Source organism: Pipistrellus hanaki (assembly GCF_964339955.1).
Source record: "Pipistrellus hanaki genome assembly, chromosome: 11".
Taxonomy (NCBI): Eukaryota; Metazoa; Chordata; class Mammalia; order Chiroptera; family Vespertilionidae; genus Pipistrellus; species Pipistrellus hanaki.
In genome coordinates, this window is record NC_140513.1 from 39,870,014 (window position 1) to 39,891,514 (window position 21,501).

Below are 21,501 nucleotides of genomic sequence, written 5' to 3' on the forward strand. Positions count from 1 at the left end.
AGGTGAAGGGATTAAAAAGTACAAACTGGCAATTATAAAAATAGATATGGGGATGTAAAGTACAGCACAGGGAATCTAGTCAATAATACTGTAATAACTATCTATGGTGCCAGATGGGTACTAGACTTACCAGGGTAATCACTTTGCAAGGTATATAAATATCTAATCGCTATGTTGTATGCCAGAAACTAATGTAATATTGCACATTAACTGTAATTAAAAAATAAATTTAAAAATCATTAAAATAAAAATGATGAAAGATTTGTCTTCTTCCACAGAACCAAACATAATGATTAACATAAGAAAAATCAGTGGAGTTTTTTTCCCTAAGGTGTATTTCTTGCCACAGTGAAAATCAACCAACGTTTTACTTACGGAGCAGGTGACAGGCACATCCTGGTTGTGAGGGACGGCATGTTCTCATTCAGAGATAGTGATCTAGTTGTGATGTTGATGTGGTAACAGCCAGTGCGGCAATTTGATCGCGCCAAGTATTTATTACCTGTTTGAATACAGCGTCGTCCTGTCGTGTGGATATTGTTCATTGACATATAAGGAAGAGGATGAGATGGTGGTCGTCAAGGAAGCAGCTTCAAACAGGGACGGTGTGCTGGGCACCAGGTCGGGCCTGTGCCGGGATCCCAGCGCTGGGGAACAGAAGCAACACACACATCATGAATCTCCGTAAGAAATGCAGCTTTCGTGTCTATAACCGTTGGAACAAGTCAAAATCATTCATTTTACTTTATTAGGCTGCAAATTAAGTTATGAATTAACTGAGCTCCTCTGAACTGCAGCAGAAATGCAAAATAGTTCCTTGCAAACAGGTTAAACAGGAAGGAAATTGCATTAATTTACAAAGTGGCGTATGGAAATGACATTATGAATGCTCTTTAAAAAATCTAATGAAGTGATTTACTGTTTCCAAAGATGACATACAAAGCTCCTAGGGGCTTCAGGAGATAATTCAACAGAGATTGAAAGGATGATTGGCAAACGTAGAAACACAAAAGCAAATCTGATTTCCCTCCCCAGGCTATGCACGTATCTGTGATTCTCAATTTAGATCTAAGGACTGAGACCTTGTAAGAGCCAGGAAACTTATTGTACACGTTACAGCTAGCTAGTTATACTTGAACCACATTGGAGGCCACACATCTTTGAACACTATCCCAGGCTCTTCTTGACATCACATTTCAGCAGTAAGGCTGCCTTTTTAAAAATGAGAAAATTCTTTTGTAATTCTTATGTAAATGTCTATGAAAATACTTAGCCAAGAGATCTCCCTCAGCAGGAAAGTGGAATACTCAAGGCTGAGGAGTGACCCATGCCTACTCTCAAGATTTGATGTGAATTTTTGAATCTGCATCATTTTCTTTTTTTTAAATATGTATTTCCTTTTTTAAAATATATATATTTTATATTTTATTGATTTTCTACAGAGAGGAAGGGAGAGGGAAAGTTAGAAACATCAAGGAGAGAGAAACATTGATCAGCTGCCTCTTGCACACCTCCTACTGGGGATGTGCCCACAACCAAGATAAATGCCCTTGACCAGAATCGAACCTGGGATCCTTGAGTCCACAAGTCGACACTCTATCTACAGAGCCAAACTGGTCAGGGCTTCTTCTTCTTCTTCTTTTTAAAAAATTTATATTTATTGTTGAAAGTATTACAAATGGCCCCCCTTCGTTCCCCCATTAACCCCTCTTGCTTCTCCCCCTCCCTCCAGGCTTTCACGGCACTATAGTCTGTGTGCATGGGTTGTGTGAACATGCATATAAGCTCTTTGGTTAATCTCTTCCCACCCGCTCCTGCCTCCCTGCTTCCCTCTGAGATTCATCAGTCTGTTCCATGCTTCTATGTCTCTAGATTTATTTTGTTCAACAGCTTATTTTGTTCATTAGATTCCACATATTTAAAATCATCTTATCCTAAACTTTACATAACTGTACATCCATTATTGGCCAGCCTGTCAGAGACAGTCCTTTAAATAAAGGATGGTCACCCAGAACAGAGCTCCTCTAAAAGGAGACCTGGGAGTGCCCAGAGAGCGAGCATAATGGGTGGACCAGTCTTATTCTTAAAGTTCTGTGGTTGGGCTCACGTGGGGTTTTTTTAGCCTAGGTAGGTATTTCATTTTTAAATTTTTATTGAGATAGAACTGACATTTAACATTGCACTAGCTTTAGGTGTACAACATAATGATTTGATATATGTGCATACTACAAAATGAGAAACACAAGAAGTTTAGTTAATACCCTTAGCTACAACCCATGACCCATAGTGACAACATTTTTCTTCTTGTGATGAGAACTTTTAAGATCTACTCTCTTAGCAACCTTCACTTATGCAATAGAGTGTTGTTAACTGGTGTCACCAGGCTTTACCGCGAATTCTTTTTAATTACTCTCCGAAACTAAACTAAAACAGACAATAATAAAAAAAAACAGTATGACTGGAAGGTGTTTCTGGCATTCCGTTATAGGCACAATGTACTCAAAATTAGGTATTTCCAGGAAGTGTGAATGAATGGAAATTGATCCTAATAGGCACTACCACATGAGTGTAATGTTTGGGATTTAGAATTTGAATGGGGATTGGTAAACTAAGGAGAATTCTCATGACCCTAGTTTTATTAATTTGGGACTGGGAATTCCTTATCATGCCCATGTTTAATCTTATACTCAAGTTGCTCAATTTTGGGATAAATCTAACAAGAGTTAGGTACGACATGCAAAGAGAAAATAATAAAACTGATTCAATTCATTAAAGAGGACCTAAATAAATTGGTAACTTCTTACACTGTGATTGTATGTATAAGTATTTGCTTTTATGTATTTAATGTGTATATTTGTTTGAAAAAAATATATATTCACACATAGAACAAGGTCTAGTAGTAAAAACACCAAAATGTTCAGATGTGTTACCTTGAGGTAGTGGGATTAGAGATCTTGCTTTAATATTTTACTGTATTTGAATTTATTTATTCCATATATCATATGTTAAACTGTTTATGTGTTTTAAACATTTTGTGTTACCTGTAACATACTGTATATACCCTTTAAGATTATATAATGGGCTTTGTTTTTTAGAGTAGGCATTCTGTAAGCTTCCTGCTGTGAGTTTCCATGTATAAATAAAATCACAAGAATGTTTTCTTTCTTTTGCTTTAAAGTTACATATCTTTACCTTCTTCATCCAGGCTGCTGAAGCTCTGCCCTTCTGTCAGCAAATCCTGCTTCTCCTCTTTCCATTCTTGGCTCATGGAGGACACAATCTCCTGCGATGTCGCCTTCAGGGCGGCGATGGAATTGCACCGTTTTTTAGAAGGTGAGGCCTTCAGAGCTAGACAAGGGAAAAAGGAGAGACAAAGGAAGACACTTATTTTAAGGCCACGTTAATATTTTATTTATTAACATTTTGATTATTATTAACGTTTTAGTAATTATTTGAGTAGCATGCAAGAAACTTTGGTTTATATCCATGAGGAAAGGGAAATGAAATTGTGTTTTGGCAATTTCATTTGTTCAAAATGACTTAACCTAATTCAGAATATCCTGGGATAAATTCGAGTTGCAAGTCTCCCCAGATTTTAAAATGAAAAGTCTTATTTGAGATGAAATTTAAATGGTTTGTTGCTAACTAGTTATTTTTCCTCCTCCAAGCAATTTTTTTTTTTTTTTTTCACTGCTGGGAGGAGGCTGGATGGGTGGGTAAACGCAGATGGTAAGCTAAGGGAGAATTCTCATGACCCTAGTTTTATTAACTTGGGACTGGGAATTCCTAGCCATGCCAATATTAATCTTATACTCATGTTGCCCAATTTAGCCAAGTTACTTCCGGTTGCTTTTTTTTCGTAGCAACTTCCCACTGAAATTTCCTGCCCTTTGGGTCTTTTCTAGGTCATGGTTATGTCAGATGTATAATTCACTCCCCATGTTTGTATAACAGTATTCTACAATCTCAGGAGTGCCTTGGGAACATGAACCAAAGCAAATATACTTCCCCATCAGCCACGCTCACAAAGGCTGTGACTTTATTTCTGATACATCAGGTGGCGCTGCTTTGGCTGCAGCTTTTTTAAAAGGTGTGTTTTTACTGATTTTAAATAGAGAGGAAGGGAGGACAGGGAGAGAGAGAAACATCGATTTCCTCCTACTGGGGATCAAGCCTGCAACCCAGGCATGTACCCTGACCAGGAATTGAACCAGCAACCTTTTGGTGCATGGTTTAACTGTCAACCACTGAGCCACCCCAGCCAGGGTTACATTTACTCTTTGCTGCCATAATTCTTCATGGCTTTCCATGTTATAGAATTTCCTTGGAGGGTAGGGAAGAGGGAAGTTGAGGCTTATTTATGTTTTGCTGTCCCTTAAACTTGATTTTGGCAGTGTCTCTCCTCCTTGAGGTTTGCTTATAGGGGTAAGTTGACAGCAGATGAATTACAATAATCGTGTTTGGCTTTGGGAATTTCAGAGAGTAGATTGCACTGCTTATCTGAGGCCTTCCCATAGGCAGCTTGCAAGAACTTAATTGGAGAAGGACTCTGGGACACACAGATGAGGGAAGCATAGAGGGCAATCTCTCCACTGAAAGCAAAGGGACAGTTTATGTGTCCCATGAGGAGTCTTATCACCATTATAGTATAATCACCATCATAAATAACTTAAGTAGAGGGCTTTAGAGTTTGGAAGCCAACATTCACATTTTCAAATTATCCACATGGTCGTCTGAGCGAGACGGGGCCTTCAATGGGTCCAGAAACTGAGAACAGAAACATGACCTACTTAAGGTCACCGAGCTAGAAATCATGAAACCCCAGGTGACTCATCTTTTTTTCTTAAGTTATCTAATTGGGGGTTCATTTCCTAGCACTCTTGGCATTCTATTTTCTAATTAAAGTGAAGGGGGGGGGGAGATAAAACTAGAGTTTGTTTTTCATTGAAGGAAGGAAATTTTCAAAACAGATCAAAATTGATTTTCATAGTAAATGAGTGGCCCAAATAGATGATTTTTCCTTATCCTCCTGGTCCTATCAAACAGAGGTCACATTTGCTTTACACATCTGAAGTAATATCCCATACACTGGCTTTTGCTTTAAAACTGTGTCTACTAATTTATTTTAAAAAATGTTTAATAAAACAATAGGTTTGGGTTAGCTGGTTACTTTCTTTTGTGCCACAGCAACTCCTGGCTTTGTCTTTGGCTAAAACACTTATCTGGAAGTAGGTAGGTTTCCCATGTTCATTTCTAGCTCTATATCCTGCCACTCAGCAGCCTCTACACCTACTGCTTTCCAGCTCACCTATCTGCCATTCCCTGAACCTACCCCTGGGTCTTTGCATATGCTGCTCCTTCTCCTCCAGATGCCCTTCTCGCCTCTTTTCCTAATGAACATTGGCCTATATTTTCAGGACTTTGTTTAAAAATTCTTCTCTTTGGGAAGCTCTTTTGGAAGAACTGGTTTTAATTTTCTCTGTGTACCTATAGTAGTGTATGCAAAAACACTAATCACCATTGCTTTGCTATATGATAAATCTATAACATGGTCCAATCCCTGACTCAAAACAGACTTTCTATATTACAAATGCTTACCATAGTACCAGGTATGTAATAGGTGCTCAAATGTTGGTTAAATGAATGAATTATTGTCCTAAAAATCTTAGGACAATTGATTTCTAACAAATTAATGTATTACTTAGTCCTTTCAGAAAACTAAGTTTTAGTATAGTTAGACATATTATTCTAAGTAGAGAATTTCAGTGAGGTTTCTACATTATGGGGATTAAAATTTCCAGGAGAATTTATAGGAATTTGCAGACATTATTACATTGGCAGCATGACTCAAGTCTGGGTGAGATTAATGGATTTAAGAAGGTTAAACAGGCACTGGGTAGCTCAACTGGTTAGAGCATCTTCCCAATTACCAAGGTTGCAGGTTCTATCTCGGGTCAGGACTCACAAGAATCAACCAATGAATGCTTAAATAAGTGGAACAACAAATTGATGTTTCTGCCCTAGCTGGTTTGGCTTAGTGGATAGAGCGTTGGACTGTGGACTGAAGAGTCCCGGATTCGATTCTGGTCCAGGGCACATGCCCAGATTACAGACTCAATCCCCAGCATGGGTGTGCAGGAGGCAGCCCCTCAATGATTCTCTCTCATCATTGATTTTTCCATCTCTCCCTCTTCATTGCTCTCTGAAATCAATAAAAATATTTTCAAAAATTGATGTTTCTCCCTTTCTTTCCCTCCCTACTTCCCTTCCCCTCTCTCTATCTCAAATATATATATATATATATATATATATATATATATATATATATATATATATGTATGTATTTTTAAACAAGGTTAAGCAAAGTGATTTGAAAAAAAAAAGAAACTTGAAAACCAGGTACTGTTTTCAGGTGTTAGGACAGCAGAGTTTTCATCTACAAAGTATGCCTTTAGGCATTAAAGGTTTTAATTAATCACGGTTGATAAAACATCTTGAAGTTGTACTTTCACTTGTCAGTCTTACTAATTAAATTACTACTGCTTGAAATGCTGGAAGTAGATAAAAAGCCCATTCATTTATCTGATTATTAATCAAATAATGATTGAGTGCATACAGTGTGTCAGGAAATGTGCCAGGTGCTGGGAATAAATATGTATATATGAGAGCACCAGACAGAGTCACACTTTTAAGGAATTCATAGTCTAGTGGGGAAACAGAAAAACAGCTTTTATAGCCGAGTATGGTAAGTTCCACGGCAGAAGCACCAGCTAAACTGAGACCTGAAGGAAGACTAGGGGAAGGATGGAGAGAGAGCTACAGACAAGGGGACGAGCATGTGAAGAAACATGGGAGTCAGCCTGGCACATCTGGGGAACTGACAGGAGCTCAGAGCTGCAAGAGCCTAGAGGATAGGGTACAGCATGGGATGAGGTGACAGAGGTCACACTGAAGGGACTCAGAAGCCAAATTAAGGATTTTATGTACCAGAGAATACATGGACATAAAAAACAAAAAACAAACAAACAAACAAACAAAAAAACCTCAACACCTCTTCAAACCATGAAAGGGTTTAACAGGTACTAGTAATTAGCAAGAGAACATTTATATTTTGGTTGATCCCTCTGGCTGCAGTGTTGAGGAGACTAGATTAAATGGGGACAGGATTGGAGGCAAGAGACCAATGTGGGAGCCATACTGGATGCAAAAACCCTTCAAAAACCAAAATCACACAGACACAAAAAAAAGTGGTTGAGTTAGAGACATTGTGAAAGAAAGAAGGGGATGAACCCTCCGTGTTTCAGAGAGAGACTAGGTATTGGTGAGTGTCTGCGTGTGGGAGTAAACATAAGAATGACTGTAAAGAATGATTAAGAAAATAATTCCATTATAACAACATTAAAAATACTTAAGAATAAATTATGAACTTGCAAGACTTGTACTCTGAAAACTATAAAACATTGTTGAAAGAAATCGATAGTCTTAAATAGAAAGAAAGACATCTATCTTCAAGGAGTCTTAATATTGCTAGGGTGGCAATACACCTAAATCGATGTTCAGATCCAACACAAAGTCCTTATCAAAATACCAGCTGCGCCCCCCTTTTTTTTGCAGATATTGACAAGCTGTTTCTAAAATTCATACAGAAATCCAAGGGACCCAGAATAGCTAAAATAGTTTTGAAGAAGAACTCAAGCTTATGAAGGACTCAGACTTCTGATTTCAAAACTTACAACACTGAAGTAATCAAGACAGTATGGTATTGGTATAAGGATATGTTAGGCATAGAGATCAATGAGACTTGAGAATCTAAAAGTAAGCCCTCACATTTGTGGACAACTGATTTTCAGTAAGGTAGCAAAGATAATTCAATGGGGGAAATGTAATAGGTGCTTTTTCAACAAATGGTGCTGGTACAACTGAATGTTCACATGCAAAAGAATGAAGCTGGACCTATCTCATACCACATACTAAAGATTAAATCAACATATGTAAGTCATATATCTGCTACATATAAAGAACTCTTATAATCAACAATAAAAAGCCAAATAACTAAAAATGGGCAAAGAAGTTTTTTCTAGGTTCTTTCAATTCGGCCTTTTGTGGGCACTGTATTATTTGTGTGGTCTATTTGTTTCTACATTATTTTAGGTGGCTCCTCAGTTTTTAAAATATGGAAAAATAACAACTTTCTCAAAACATGAAACATGGAGAAAGCCACAAGGACAGAAATGTCTTAGAACTTTGACAACTATTCACCTGTTAGACAAGAGGTTTGTTAGAATAAACTTTGTAAACCTTAATTCAAAGCAGTCAGAGCATGGATGAGACTGTCCCTTAATTGGGGTTCTAGTATTCATCACTACCAGAGGCTCAGTGTGTAAAATTTGTGCACGGGTAGGGTCCCTAACGGCTGTTGGCTGGGGCCTCCCTTTGTTCCACATTGCCCCCTGGTGGTCAGCACACGTTATAGTGAGCAATCGAACTCCTGGTTGGTTGAAATCCCAAGAGGACACTTTGCATATTAGGCTTTTATACATATAGATAATAGTAAAAGTCATTTACTGAGAAAAGAAATGGGCAATGGATTTGAATAGAAATTTCTCCAAGTAAAATATAAATGGTCAATAAGTACATAAAATGTTCAACACCAGTAGTCATTAAAGAATTGCAAATCAAAACCACATTGAGATACCACTTTATATTCACTAGGATGTCTAAAACAAAAGAAAGACAATAACATATATTGGGAGGATGTAGATAAACTGGATCCCTCATATATTGCTGATGGGATTGAAAAATGATGTAGCTGCCTTGGAAAAGAGTTTGGCAGTTCCTCAAAATGTTAAATGGAGTTACCATCTGATATAGCAGTTCTACTCCTAGACATATATCCAAGGGAAACGAAAACAAATGCCCACACAAAACCTTGTACATGAATGTTCATAACTGCATTATTCATAACAGCCAAAATAGGAACAATGCAAATATCCATCCGCTACTGAATGGATAAACAAAATGGAGTATAGCCATAAAATGGAATATTATTCAGCAATAAAAAATAAAAATAAAACACAAGATGACTAAACCTTGAAAACATTATACTAAGTAAAAACAGCCAAACACAAAGTCCACATGCTATATACTTCCATTTATATAAAATATCCAGAACAAGCAAATCCAGAAAGATAAAAAAATAAACTAGAAATTGTCAGGGGCTGGGAAGAAGAGAGGATGGAGAGTAACATAATAGTTATGAGATTTCTTTTGGAGGAGTAATGAAAATGTTCTAAAAATAGACAATGGTGATGGTTGCATGACTTTGTGAATATATTAAGGATTGCAGACTTGTACACTTTAAAATGGTCAGTTTCATGGTATGTGAATTATATCTCTGTAAAGATGTTATAAAAATAGACTACAAATCAAAATGGGAAAAAGTAAATAGATTTGACTACTTGAGAAATAGAATACTTGATAAATTAAAACATGATAAACTACACAAACTGGGAAGATTTATAACATATGCCATATTTCATGGACTTGGAGATGCTATGGGTTGTAGCATTAATTTATATATTACTAAGAAACAAACCTTCCAAGAGGGAGGAAACTCACTAAAGCTGGGACACCAGGGGCCACATGGTCCATAAACCTAACAGGGCATGGGAAAGTTATGTTTTTCCAGTCTTGGAAAAGGGTAAGGGAAGATAGAAAATCTTCCTTGAAAATTTGACAACTAGTTTCTAGTCAGTCAGGCCTGCAGGCCAGTTCCTCTTAGGCAAACAAGCAAACAAAACAAAAACCTTAGAAAATTTAATTGGTCTCAATTTGAGACCAATTTTAAGATAGTCAAATGGGAGACAAAAGTTTTTCTTAAGACTAAAAAAGGTTAAAAAAGGATTGATATCATTACTGTGTAGAATTCATATAAATTATTTGAAAAAATAAACATCTAATATAAATGAGCCAAAATCATAGAGCTCAATTCTCAAGAGAAAGACAAATGGCTAATAAACATGACTAATGATTGAACTTCATCAGTATTTAAGAAACACAAATAAAACAATCAGATAACATATTTTACTTATCAGCATAGCATAATTTACAAAGAATAATTCTGGCTAAGGGCTGGAATTGTTCAGACTGCTTTGGAAGTCTACAGTGATATAATCTATCTCTGCAGTTATGTGCATTTTAACCCCCTAATCCTTCTTCTTGAGATATATCCTAAAAAAAAAAAATTAATAATAAAAATAATAATATGCAAATTGACCACACCTTCACAAGATGGCTGCCTACAGCAAGGCTGGCAGAGAGGTTAGTGAGGGACAACCAAACTACTTAACAAGCAGGCTGCGTGGGGTGACCAGGCCAGCAGGTGGGCAGTTGGGGGTGAACAAGCTGGCGGGGGGTTGGGGGGAGAGGAGGCAGTTAGGGGTGACCAGGCTGGCAGAGAGGGGTAGTTGGGGGTGACCAGGCCAGCCAGGTGGGCAGTATGAGGTGACCAGACTGGTGGGAGGGGGCCATTAGGGGCGACTAGGCTGGTAGTCGGGGGCAGATAGAGGTGACCAGGAAGGCAAGCAGGTGAGCGATTAGGAGCCAGCGGTCCAGGATTGATTGGGCCTAAACCAGCAGTCAGATATCCCCCGAGGGGTCTCGGATTGGAGAGGGTACAGGCTGGGCTGAGAGGACTATTCCCTGTGCTCAAATTTTGTGCACTTGGCCTCTAGCAATATTATAATATGTTGATCAATGTCATCCCAATAAATTTAAAAAATAATAACTGTGTCAGATGGTTACTAGACTTGTGGTAATCATTTTGTAAGATATAAAAATGGTGAACCCCAATGTTGTAGACTTGAAATTAATCTATTATATGTTAACTATAATTAAAATAGGTTTAAAAAGCTTCTTTGTATAATTTCAGTCTTTAAATTTATTGAAATCATTGTTTGACTATCCTGAAGAATATTTTATGATAATATTCACTGTTAACATTTTTATATATTCCATTAGAATTGTGTTGTACATTTAGGTGGGCATAAATCTATTAAGGACTAAGTGTACCTTTAATATATAATTTTATTTGTTGCATATCATTCTATTACTTAATTATATCATAATATATTTAGTTAACCAACATATTATTGGGATAAACATTTAGGCAGTTTCCAAGCTTTCCCATTACAAAATAGGACTTTAATGATTATGATATCAATAAATACCTGACTGCGACACTTAATATAATTATTGATTACTGCTTCTGGAAAGTAAATGAACTCTTCCAATAAAAATCTTGCAAAGATACACATACTGAAGTCAGCATGTAAGTGCTAAAAGTAAAAAAAAAAAAATCATTAAGAATCTTACCTTGAATTTTCTTGAAAACTCGGGAATTCATAAACTTTAGAAATCTGTCTGCATAAAAGCTTGGTCTGTGAACGGAAACAGTGTCCTGAAAAGACAAATCAGGTAGCGGAGTTTACCTCTCAGACAGTTCATTTTAAGCTCAAAGAAAGATCTATGCACTGGCTCTCTGTGGGCCAAGGCCTTAACCAGGGGACCAGAAGGTGTGGGAGCGGAGAGCCAGAAAGAGCAGTGCTTGGGTCCTGTGGGGCCCAGAACTTGGGCTGCGGGAGGGGGCACAAGACTCAATCGGAGCAAAGATCCCAGATACTCATGAGGAAATAAAGTATTAAGAGGGGCAGGTGAGAGACAGTGAAAAAGGCTCTGCTTTATAAACCCAAACTAACCCTTATTCCATTGTGTGCCCTGGGGGGCTTTTCAATTCTTTTCTACAGACAGGCAGCTAGTGCCTCAAGTCATTGGGACAAGGGGAACACTTAGAATAAAAACTGGGGAGGTAAACAAGCAAAACCACCCTAATGTAAGAGTGATATCTAGGGGGGGGGGGGAAGTGTGCTGGTTCCATCTCTCAGCAATAAGGTGCACTGACACTGGGAAGAGGCCTAGGAGACAAGGCTGACTGACAACTCCTGTGGCACTGAATTATCTAATGAGGTAGAAATGAACTGCATTAAATTGTTGACTCAATTCTCTAACGCTTGGTAGGAGTCTAGGATGGAAGGGGCAATTTTATTACAAATCCAGGAAAGGGGATTGATGAAGGACGTTAATTCTGTATGTTCATTCACTAACCATCTATTTACTCTCCAAGAGATATATCCTGGGAATAGTATATTTGCTTATTTAATGGTCCATTTTGTTTCCAGGATTGTGTATTCTGCTAAGAAAACTTCTAAAAATGTGTTTTGATTCAACCAAGTGTCTGCGGTGGATCTGGAAGAGAAAACACACCTTGGCCCAAAGGTACGGAGACCTGGTGCTGGTGTGAGTCCTAACTTCAAAAGCTTTTGTGACCATGGGAAAAGAGTGGCTCCGTGTTTCTGTTTCTTCATCTGTGGGACAGGGTGTTAACATGAGGCATGAGGTGATTCTGTGACCAGCATGTTATGAAGGACTTTGAATAGAACAGCCCTCTTTTGCCAAGTGATAATGGCCCTGTAGACTACTGGGGATGCTGTCAATGTGGTGGGAAGCATCCCACTGGTTGAACATGCTCTCCCCCCAGCATCCTGGCAGCTCCTGTCTGAGGTGGACACACATTCCCCACAAGTACAGTAACTGAGAAACATCGTAGGGAGCAAGGTGATTAAGACTCAGCCTTGCCTTCCAAGAGAAGTTGGACTGTGGCTCTCTTTGGTATGAAGATACATCTATATTAATAAAAGGGTAATACGCTAATTGGACTGGGAGACCTTCCAAAAGACCTTTTGGACAAAACTATGGTGGTGGGGCCAAGGCAGAGGCAGAGGCAGAGGCAGTTAGGGACGATCAAGCCAGGAAGGGAGGGCAGGTGGGGGTGAGCAGTTGGGGGTGAGCAGGCTGGTGGGGGGCAGTTGGGGATGAGCAAGCCAGCTGGCAGAGTGGTTAGGGGCAATCAGGCAGGCAGGTTAGCGTTAGGAGCCAGTGGTTCTGGATTGTGAGAGGGATGTCTGACTGCCCTGTGGGATCGGGCCTAAATGGGCAGTCAAGACATCCCCCAAAGGGTCCCAGATTGGAGAGGGTGCAGGCCGGGCTGAGGGACAACCCCTGTGCATAAATTTCATGCACTGGGGCACTAGTCTATAATAATAAAAGTATAATATGCTAATTAGACCAGATGTCCTTCTGGACGACCTTCTGGAGGAAGCTTGGGCTGCGAGGGAAGCCCGGGTCCTGGGTGCCAGAGGGAAGCCAGTGCCAGCAGCCAGGGGAAGGAAGGCCTACTCTTGCATGAATTTCATGCATCAGGCCTCTAGTTGTTTAAATCAGAGGCACGTTTGTTAACAGACATACATCTTAATTATTGCTTATAATTTCACAAATACGTAATCAACAGAGAGTGTCTTAAAAAGATTGACACACACACACACACACACACACACACACAAAGACGAAGAAGATGTGTTTTAACTAGGGGTCTCTTAGAAGCATTTGACCAACAGAAGACCAGGCCATTCTGATCAGCAATCTCATCTGGTAACAGGAATTAATGTCATGGAAAACAGAAGGGGGTGCGAGAGAGCATGTTCTCTCTCTCCCTTCCATGCTGAAGGCATTATGGACTCTCTACTTTTCTCAGCTAAGGGAAAAACTTAAAGAAGGAATCTTTGATCTGAATAAGCAGCCTCACTTCAATTCTCAGAAACAGACTTGTGAACCTGTTGTTTACACGTGCATTCCCACTGACGTCATTCCACAGCCTGTGGACAAAATGCAGATTTCCTGCTGAAAGGTTATTACCAGTCTTCCTCAGAACAAAGAAAGTACGTGCGCTAGGCGAAGAACAGCGCCTATAATTTATCCCTTTTCAAAGGAAAGCATCTGTTAACAGCTTTTAAAATTTTGTGAGCAAATCTGGGACCCATATATTCTTTGGAATTGTCACTTCAAGCTATTAACCGAGGGAGGCTGAGACCAGTGAATGTTCTTTCAGCGGCAGGAAGTTCAAGTCTAACATCATATAAGAACACCTGTGTGTGCAGGGGTGGGGGGTGGCAGGGAATAGGGAGGGAGGGAATGGGAGAGTGAAAGAAGAGAGAAGGAGGGAGGGAAGAAGGAGGGAAAGAGAGAAAGAGAGAAAGAGAGAGAGAGAGAGAGAGAGAGAGAGAGAGAGAGAGAGAGAGAGAGAGAGAGAGAGAGAGAGGCTGCTTCTTGATAACTATATTCTTGTTCTACCAATTCTGGTCCAAAAGACATTATCTTCTCAGCTTTAGTCATGTATAAATCAATAACAATGGAAAGGCCTTCACTTCCCATGCCCTTATTAAGTGTTAGGTACATTATTTATTAAATCCTTAGATTTGTCCTATGAGGCAGGTACATGGTACTATGACTTTTCCCTGGTAGAGCTAAGAAGTCAGACTAAGAGAGGAAACATAACAAGCAATGTGTCTAGGTCACATGGCTTGTCAAGTGGTGAATGTAGGGTTCAAATCCAGGGCTGCCATCAAGGTCAGGTTCAAAACCCTCTGTAGCTTGATCTTGTGAGAACTTTCAACTATCCTACTAGTCTTCCTAGTGCCTATGAGAAGTCTCCATTTACCCCTAATTTCTTCATATTTCACACAGAAACAATATCTTTTTTCTTTTCCTGCCCTTTAAGTCACTACCAGACTGGATGGCCTCTATTGGAATAGCTGTTCCAAGTTATGTTACCTTCGGTCTTAGATTTGAACGAGCTTAGCCTGATTCTGAGGTTGTAAAGACTCTGTTTCCTCTCCAAGTCTAGTGACACAGCTTTCCAGACACACTCTGAAGTCTCCGAGAAATCAGAGGAATACACAGTGTAATAAGGAACACGATAGCCACTTACCCCATCATAAACAAGCGCTTTCCAGGAATGTTCTAACTTCTTCATTAGCCTAAGTGTAAATGGGCAGAAAAAGAAAATGAGAATGTAAAATCCCCCCCACTTGGTGAATTTTCAGAATCTTTTGTTGATTTACTTTTTTGAAATTATAAAAAACACCCCCCAATTTCTTACCTATATGATTGCAGAATGTCAATAATGCCCATAAATAAAAGCAGTTTTTCTCCCCTATGGCTTTTAGCTGGAATCCCTCCCATTCTGTTGAAAGAGCAAAAGAGAAAATATTTTGTATTATAAGAATAAAAAGTTAAAAGTCATTTCTAATAATTAGGCTGTAAATAACAATGAACTCTCTTTAAGAATTCTGGATTCTCTCTCTCTCTCCCTTCATCATTTTGTTCCTGGTCTCAGTTAAAGTTTTCCTTGGAATCCAGCATGATGTAGTTCCCACAGATCAGAGTGACACCCAAGCTGTCAGCTCTGGAGTACTGGGTAGAAAGAGTACAATTTTAAAAGTATTCCTAGCTTAAAGCCATGAGCAAGAATTTTAAAATATTTTAAAATATTGCTTTTTAAAAATGCAACACTATGAGATTTCAAAATAAAATACAGAAAAGCACAAAGAAAAAATGTATAAGGAATCCACGGTGCAAAGATAACCTCTCTGACATCAATGTATATTAAAATATGCTCTTATTTATTTTAGGGGGAGAGGAAGGGAAGAGAGAGATAGAAACATCAATGAGAAGCATCAATTGGCTGCCTCCTGCACATCCCCTACAGAGGACTGAGCCTGCAACCGGGCATGTGCCCTGGCCGGGAATTGAGCTGGTGACCCCTTGGTGCATGGGATGACCTTTAACTACAGAGCCATACCAGCTGGGCAAGTAATATATATATTTTAATGACTGTAATCTTTCACTATACCGATAGAAAATAAGTAACTTGTTTAATTGATTGTTTGACATTTAGATGGATTTGCAGGCAAGGATTCCCCTCCCCCCCCCCCCCCCCCAGTTTAATATGTATGAACTTCCTTGATGAAAGTGAAATATGCTTGTGGTTTAGTCATTGTTGAAGAATCCGAGAAGGAAGCCACTTACAGACAAGGAAAATGATTTCTTTCTTTCAGTCTCTTTGCTCAGCTGGAACACACATGTGATACAGTCAGCCATTTCAATAACTTTCTTTGGTTGTAAGTATTTCTGTTAGTCAGTATTCACTTTATACAATAAGCTATCTAATCCCAAAGTTACTATCACATCTGGCAGTGGCGACGAACCACATCTGCCAGGGGAGAGGTCTAGTACAACAGAATCCTCTTAGGCAGATAAGAAGCTCTTAATTGGGGACATAATTCCAATCATGTATTTGCTTAAGTACATGTTTATTTAAATTCAAAGTATGATGGATGGTTGGCATATGTAGTAAATAGGGGTAAAAATATTTTCAGCCATCATTAAATAATAGAGCCTTTGCAGGGGGAAAACTAGGTGGGTGAAAGAACAATAACTCAAAGAATGGCTACCCGTCCAGTCATCCACAGAAGGATAGAAATGAAGCCTGGCTTAGGCAGGTACTGGAGATATCAAGGGGAACATTTTGTAAAGTATATGACTGTCTAACCACTATGCTGCACATATGAAACTAATACATAATAAAACTGAATGTAAAGATTAATTTAAAAAGAGAACAGAGTATGAGAGGAGAGACACCCAGATATTTCTTCTCTGTTCCCTCCATGTTTCAGCCCAGGGTTCCAGCAATGGCTGTGTCCCACAGCCACAGTTCACTCTGGCACCCATTCTCCATGGACCGTGCGGCTCCTCCCGCTGTCCCCGCACCTTGGAGTGGTACTAGTCTCTAAGTCCCGACTAGCTATTGCTGCTTCCCTTCACCCTACCCCCACTTCTGTTAGGAAACCCTCCATTAAAGTATCTTCATTGGAAACAAACTAACAAACAAACAAAAGAAAGAACTGAAACCCGGCTTAGTTCATTTTAGCATTGAGTAGAAATCTATTCCCAAAGAGCCACCACGAAGGTAACATGACTGCATTTCATCTCTCTATGATGTGGGCGGCCCCAGCCAAGAGGGTTTGTGGGCGGGTGGCTGCACTTACGTGTCCGGGTTCTCTGCGATGATCCCGTCCCCCGATTTCCCTGGACCCTGGATGGATTCCATTGCTGTGGAGTAGAGAACCTTCTGCATCCCAGGCCGCTTCGCATCCGGAGCATTTTGTGCCGTGTCCTCTTCTTTCTCTTTGAGGCAATGGTCTAAGATGTGGATTCCCAGCAAAAGGCTATAGTCCATGATCTTAAAGCTTTCTAGCACCTGGGTAAGAAAAAGAACCAGGAACCCGGTCAACTCCAATGGCTTGTAAGCCTCATCTACACAGGAACAGTGAGCTCTAGCTATACAGACACACAGCTCCTGCGTCCCTCCTAGCAGGGTGGCTGATCAAGGAAAAATAAAAATAAAAATTATTAGGTCATGTGCAGTAAGGATTATCATAATGGGTCCAAGGTAGTATTTCTATGCGCATCTAAACTATGCACACCTTTTCCACAAATGTTACTCTAATGGTATTGAACACTTTCCCTGTGCCAGGTATTAAGTGGTTTACTTGGGTTCAATCCTCACAACTCTACTCTATTTCACACGTGAAAAAATAGAAGACACAGAGATAAAGTAATTTGTTCAATGCCACACAGCTCGTAAGTGGCATTGGCTGGACTGAAACCAGAAACCAATGGCTTCTACAACTTGTGCCCTCCTCAGCATGAAGACTCAGCTGGAATATTTTCGTCCTGATTTTGCTCTCAACATCTCAATCTTGTGGGAGTTCATTGGTCTTTTCAAAGATTGCCTTTCCGAGTTGCCATTTGGTTCTGTGGCAGTCTTTTTAAAAATTATGATTTCAACAGAGAACATGACTTACTGCTTAATTATCCACTTGGCAAACAGTGGGGAAGAGAATGAATTAAAACCAGTTGGATGCAGCCAGAGAGATAGTGGTGTTCTGACAGGAAAGTGATGGGAAACAAGGTCAAGATCAGAGGAAGTCAACATGGCTTTCAAGTTAGATGAGGCTCTGACCCTTCTTCAATGATGCAGATTGTTTAAGAGGAGCACCTGAAAATGGGGTATTTTCCTGATAAAATTATTTTTCTAGTAGTTTGTATATGATTCTCCTCCATAACAGATTTTTTTGTTGTTGTCAATGCTCACCCAAGGATATTTTTTCCATTGCTTCTTAGAGAGAATGGAAAGAGGGAAGGGGGAGAGAGAGAAACATCTATGTAAGAGAGATACATCAATTGGTTGCCTCCCACATATGCCCCAACGGGCTGGGAATCAACTGGCAATCCAGGTACATGCCCTTGACCTGGAATTGGAACCAAGACCCTATGGTACTAAGACGGGCACCACCAGCCAGAGAACAATAGATTTTTTAATGCCTGGCATTTCACACACAAAGCTGCTCAAAACAGCCCGAAAGTAAGACAATTCTGAATGATGGCACAGCTGACTCTGAACATACCTGGTAATTTGTCACCTAGTTAGGAAATGCCTTTGAGGCGCAGAGTCTATAGGCACTTGTTTAACCAGCAATTGAATATCCAGAATTTCCTAGCTTCTCATTTTCCCTCAGCCCAACTGCTTTTTGATCAGTTATTTATAAAGAGGGGTCAGGCCTGAGCATTTGCATACCTGTGGCTGCCACTTCATGGACCATTTGAGAGCAGGCTCTGTGAACAAAGCACATGTGGCCTTGGAAACATGGGTTATCTCTGAGCCATACATCTTGGCTGTCAACGAGGAAAATGGAAAGTGGGCTGCAAAGGAATATCGACTACTCCATGGTTCACCCTTCATCTCTTAGATACTAAATTGGGAACTTTCAGAAAGGAGGCAGACAAGAGCTGAGAGGAGAATCTTATTACTGACGAGGTAATTTAGGCCATGAAACGTTCTAACCCAAGAGTCAAGAGAGTGGCCCAATAGTAATGTGGACCCAGCTTCCCTAACCTGAGGAGGAGCACTCCAGTTGGAAGGGGAAGAAAGGGTGAAAGGAACAGCTTTCCCCATGGTCTCAACACTATGGCATCAGAACCCCTGATTGGTTTGAGTGCCTTGCCCCTCCACAGAGTAGCACAGAGCCAAGGAAGAAGACAGGGCAGCTCTGCATCAGGGTTGCCATGAACCCAGATTCTTAAAAGAAAACATGAACAGAGACTGGGTGCTTACTTCAGACAGAAACATGTGCAAAGGGATCTTAGGCCTTTTATTAGCCATACCGAATGGACAGCTTGGCAATTGTGTCCACTCAAGAGCTCCATAGACCTGCACAAGGATCACCACCTGCAGATGCCAATTTTCATATCACATTATCAGTGCTAGTGGTCCCTTCTTACACTGTTGGGTAAGGACATGCAGGATAAAGAGCATGGACTCTGTGACTTTTGGCAGGTCCTAGCACCTCCCTGTGTCTCGGTTTCTTCCCTGGTAAATGGTGACAATGCTATCACCTCCTGCATGGGGTGCTTTTGAAAATTAAATATGGCAATGCAGGTAAAGTGCCTAGAAAAATTCCTGGCACAAAGAAAGAGCTCAATTAACTGCTAGCTATTATCATCATAATTATAGGTCATGGTGATTCACTGCTCACGCTAGTGTGAGAGATTATAGATATTAGGTTGAAATAAACACCCCTGGAGTTATACTTCTGAAATAAAAAAACTCCTAAAAAATCCAACAAAGACATGACTATTTCTAGCTGCTTATCAGTGAATCCTGATTCCTTTAAAAGCTTTGGGTTGGTGGTATAACTTGGATATTCAACGGGAAAAGGTCAGCTGGCAACACAGCAATTCTTGGTGAAGAGGCTATAAAATGATGGCCTCGTGATTTAAGGGAACAGTCTCCATTTTAATGAGCAAAACCATAGCCTTATGCCCTAAAAGCCCAAACTACTGCTTGGTAAGGATTCCCTCAAAGTGGTGAAACGGCTTCAAAAGCAAATGCTAATCAGAACTGGTGACGATGTGGTGAGTTCCTAACAGGCCTGGGAGCATACAGTGAAGAGTGGTATAGATTGAAAGGCACTCCTGATACCACCATACTTGTTTCATTTTTCTCCTGCAAGCTATCGACACATTAATTCTGCTTGCCTTTTTAGAAAATAATTTTTCTTATATTTTTAATTCATTGTCCAACCTGAACTGCTTTGTTTGTACTTGAAGTCTCTTTTCCTGCCCAAGGACAGGCCAAAGAGAACATGTGCATTTTATAAGTGGTACACAATTAGGCTGTGGTCCAATTTCAGCTACTGATGCTATCCCAATGTTTTAAGTGGCCGAATGTTTATCCTGGTTTATTTGATTTTAAAAAAATAAACTTCAAGAGTTTATTTTTATGTATGGTATAATTTAGTGATCTAGTTTCTTTTTCTTTTTTCTTTTTTTTTTTTTTTTGCACATATCTGTCCAATTTTCCCAACACCATTTATTGAAGATACTGTCTTGACTCTGTTGTATGCTCTTGCTTCCTTTGTCAAATATTAATTGCGCATTATGGCTTGGGTCAATTTCTCTGTTCTGTTGCACTGGTCCATATGTCTGTTCTTGTGCCAGCATCATATAAGAGGCAGTTGTGAGATAAGGACATGCAGAATAAAGAGCATGGACTCTGATCTTCGGCAGTTCATAGCACCTCCCTGTGTCTTGGTTTCTTCCCCTGTAAATGGTAACAAGTGGCTTTGTAATATAGCTTGATATCTGGTATTGTGATTCCCTCCTATTTTGTTCTTCTTTCTTAGGATTGCTGCAGCCTTTTTAAATTCCATATTAATTTTTGGAGAGTTTGTTCTAGGTCTGTGAAATATGCTATTGGTATTTTAATGGCGATTGCAGTGAATCTATAGATTACTTTGGGTAGTATGGACATTTTTAATGATGTTGATTCTACCAATCCATGAACAAGATATATGATTCCACTTGTTTATGCCTTCCTCTATCTCTTTTTTTTAATGCCCTATAATTTTCTGGGTACAGGTCTTTTACCTCCTTAGTTAAGTTTATTCCTAGGTACCTTATTTTTTTGTTGTTGCAATGGTAAATGAGATTGTTTGTTTCTCTTTCTGTGAGTTCATTATCGGTGTATAAAAATGCCAAGATTTCTGGGTGTTAATTTTGTATGCTGCTACATTGCCGAATTCATTTATTAAATCTAAGTTTTTTTTTATGGAGTCTTTAAAATTTTTAGGTACAATATCATGTTATCTGCAAATAAGGAGAGTTTTACTTCTTTTCCAATTTGATACCTTTATTTCTTCTTGTCTGATTGCAATGGCTAGCACTTCTAATACTATTTCAAACAGGAGGGGCGAAAGTGGGCATCCCTGTCTTGTTTCCATTCTTAGGGGAAATGGTTTTAGTATTTGCCCATTGAGTATGATGTTGGCTATAGGTTGTCAAATAAGGCTTTTATTATGTTAAGGTATGATCCCTTTATTCCCATTTTACTGAGAATTTTTATTAAAAAAAAAAAAAGGGTGAATTTTGTCAAATGCTTTTTCTGCATTAATTGATATGATCCTGAGAGATTAAGAAAAAGCAACA

At 39.4% G+C, this 21,501-nt stretch overlaps 1 protein-coding gene across 1 annotated transcript in view; it reads right to left on the reverse strand.

Annotated features, from left to right (window-relative positions):
* PIP5K1B (phosphatidylinositol-4-phosphate 5-kinase type 1 beta) overlaps positions 1-21,501 on the reverse strand; it is a 280,318-nt gene that overhangs the window by 71,963 nt on the left and 186,854 nt on the right. Inside the window, exons 8-13 of the mRNA XM_084899520.1 lie at positions 17,001-17,212; positions 15,053-15,136; positions 14,882-14,930; positions 11,374-11,458; positions 3,193-3,348; positions 503-647 (exon numbers count right to left, since the gene is read on the reverse strand). Coding sequence (XP_084755646.1) covers positions 503-647; positions 3,193-3,348; positions 11,374-11,458; positions 14,882-14,930; positions 15,053-15,136; positions 17,001-17,212 — 731 coding nt within the window. The remainder of the gene's footprint in view (positions 1-502; positions 648-3,192; positions 3,349-11,373; positions 11,459-14,881; positions 14,931-15,052; positions 15,137-17,000; positions 17,213-21,501) is intronic.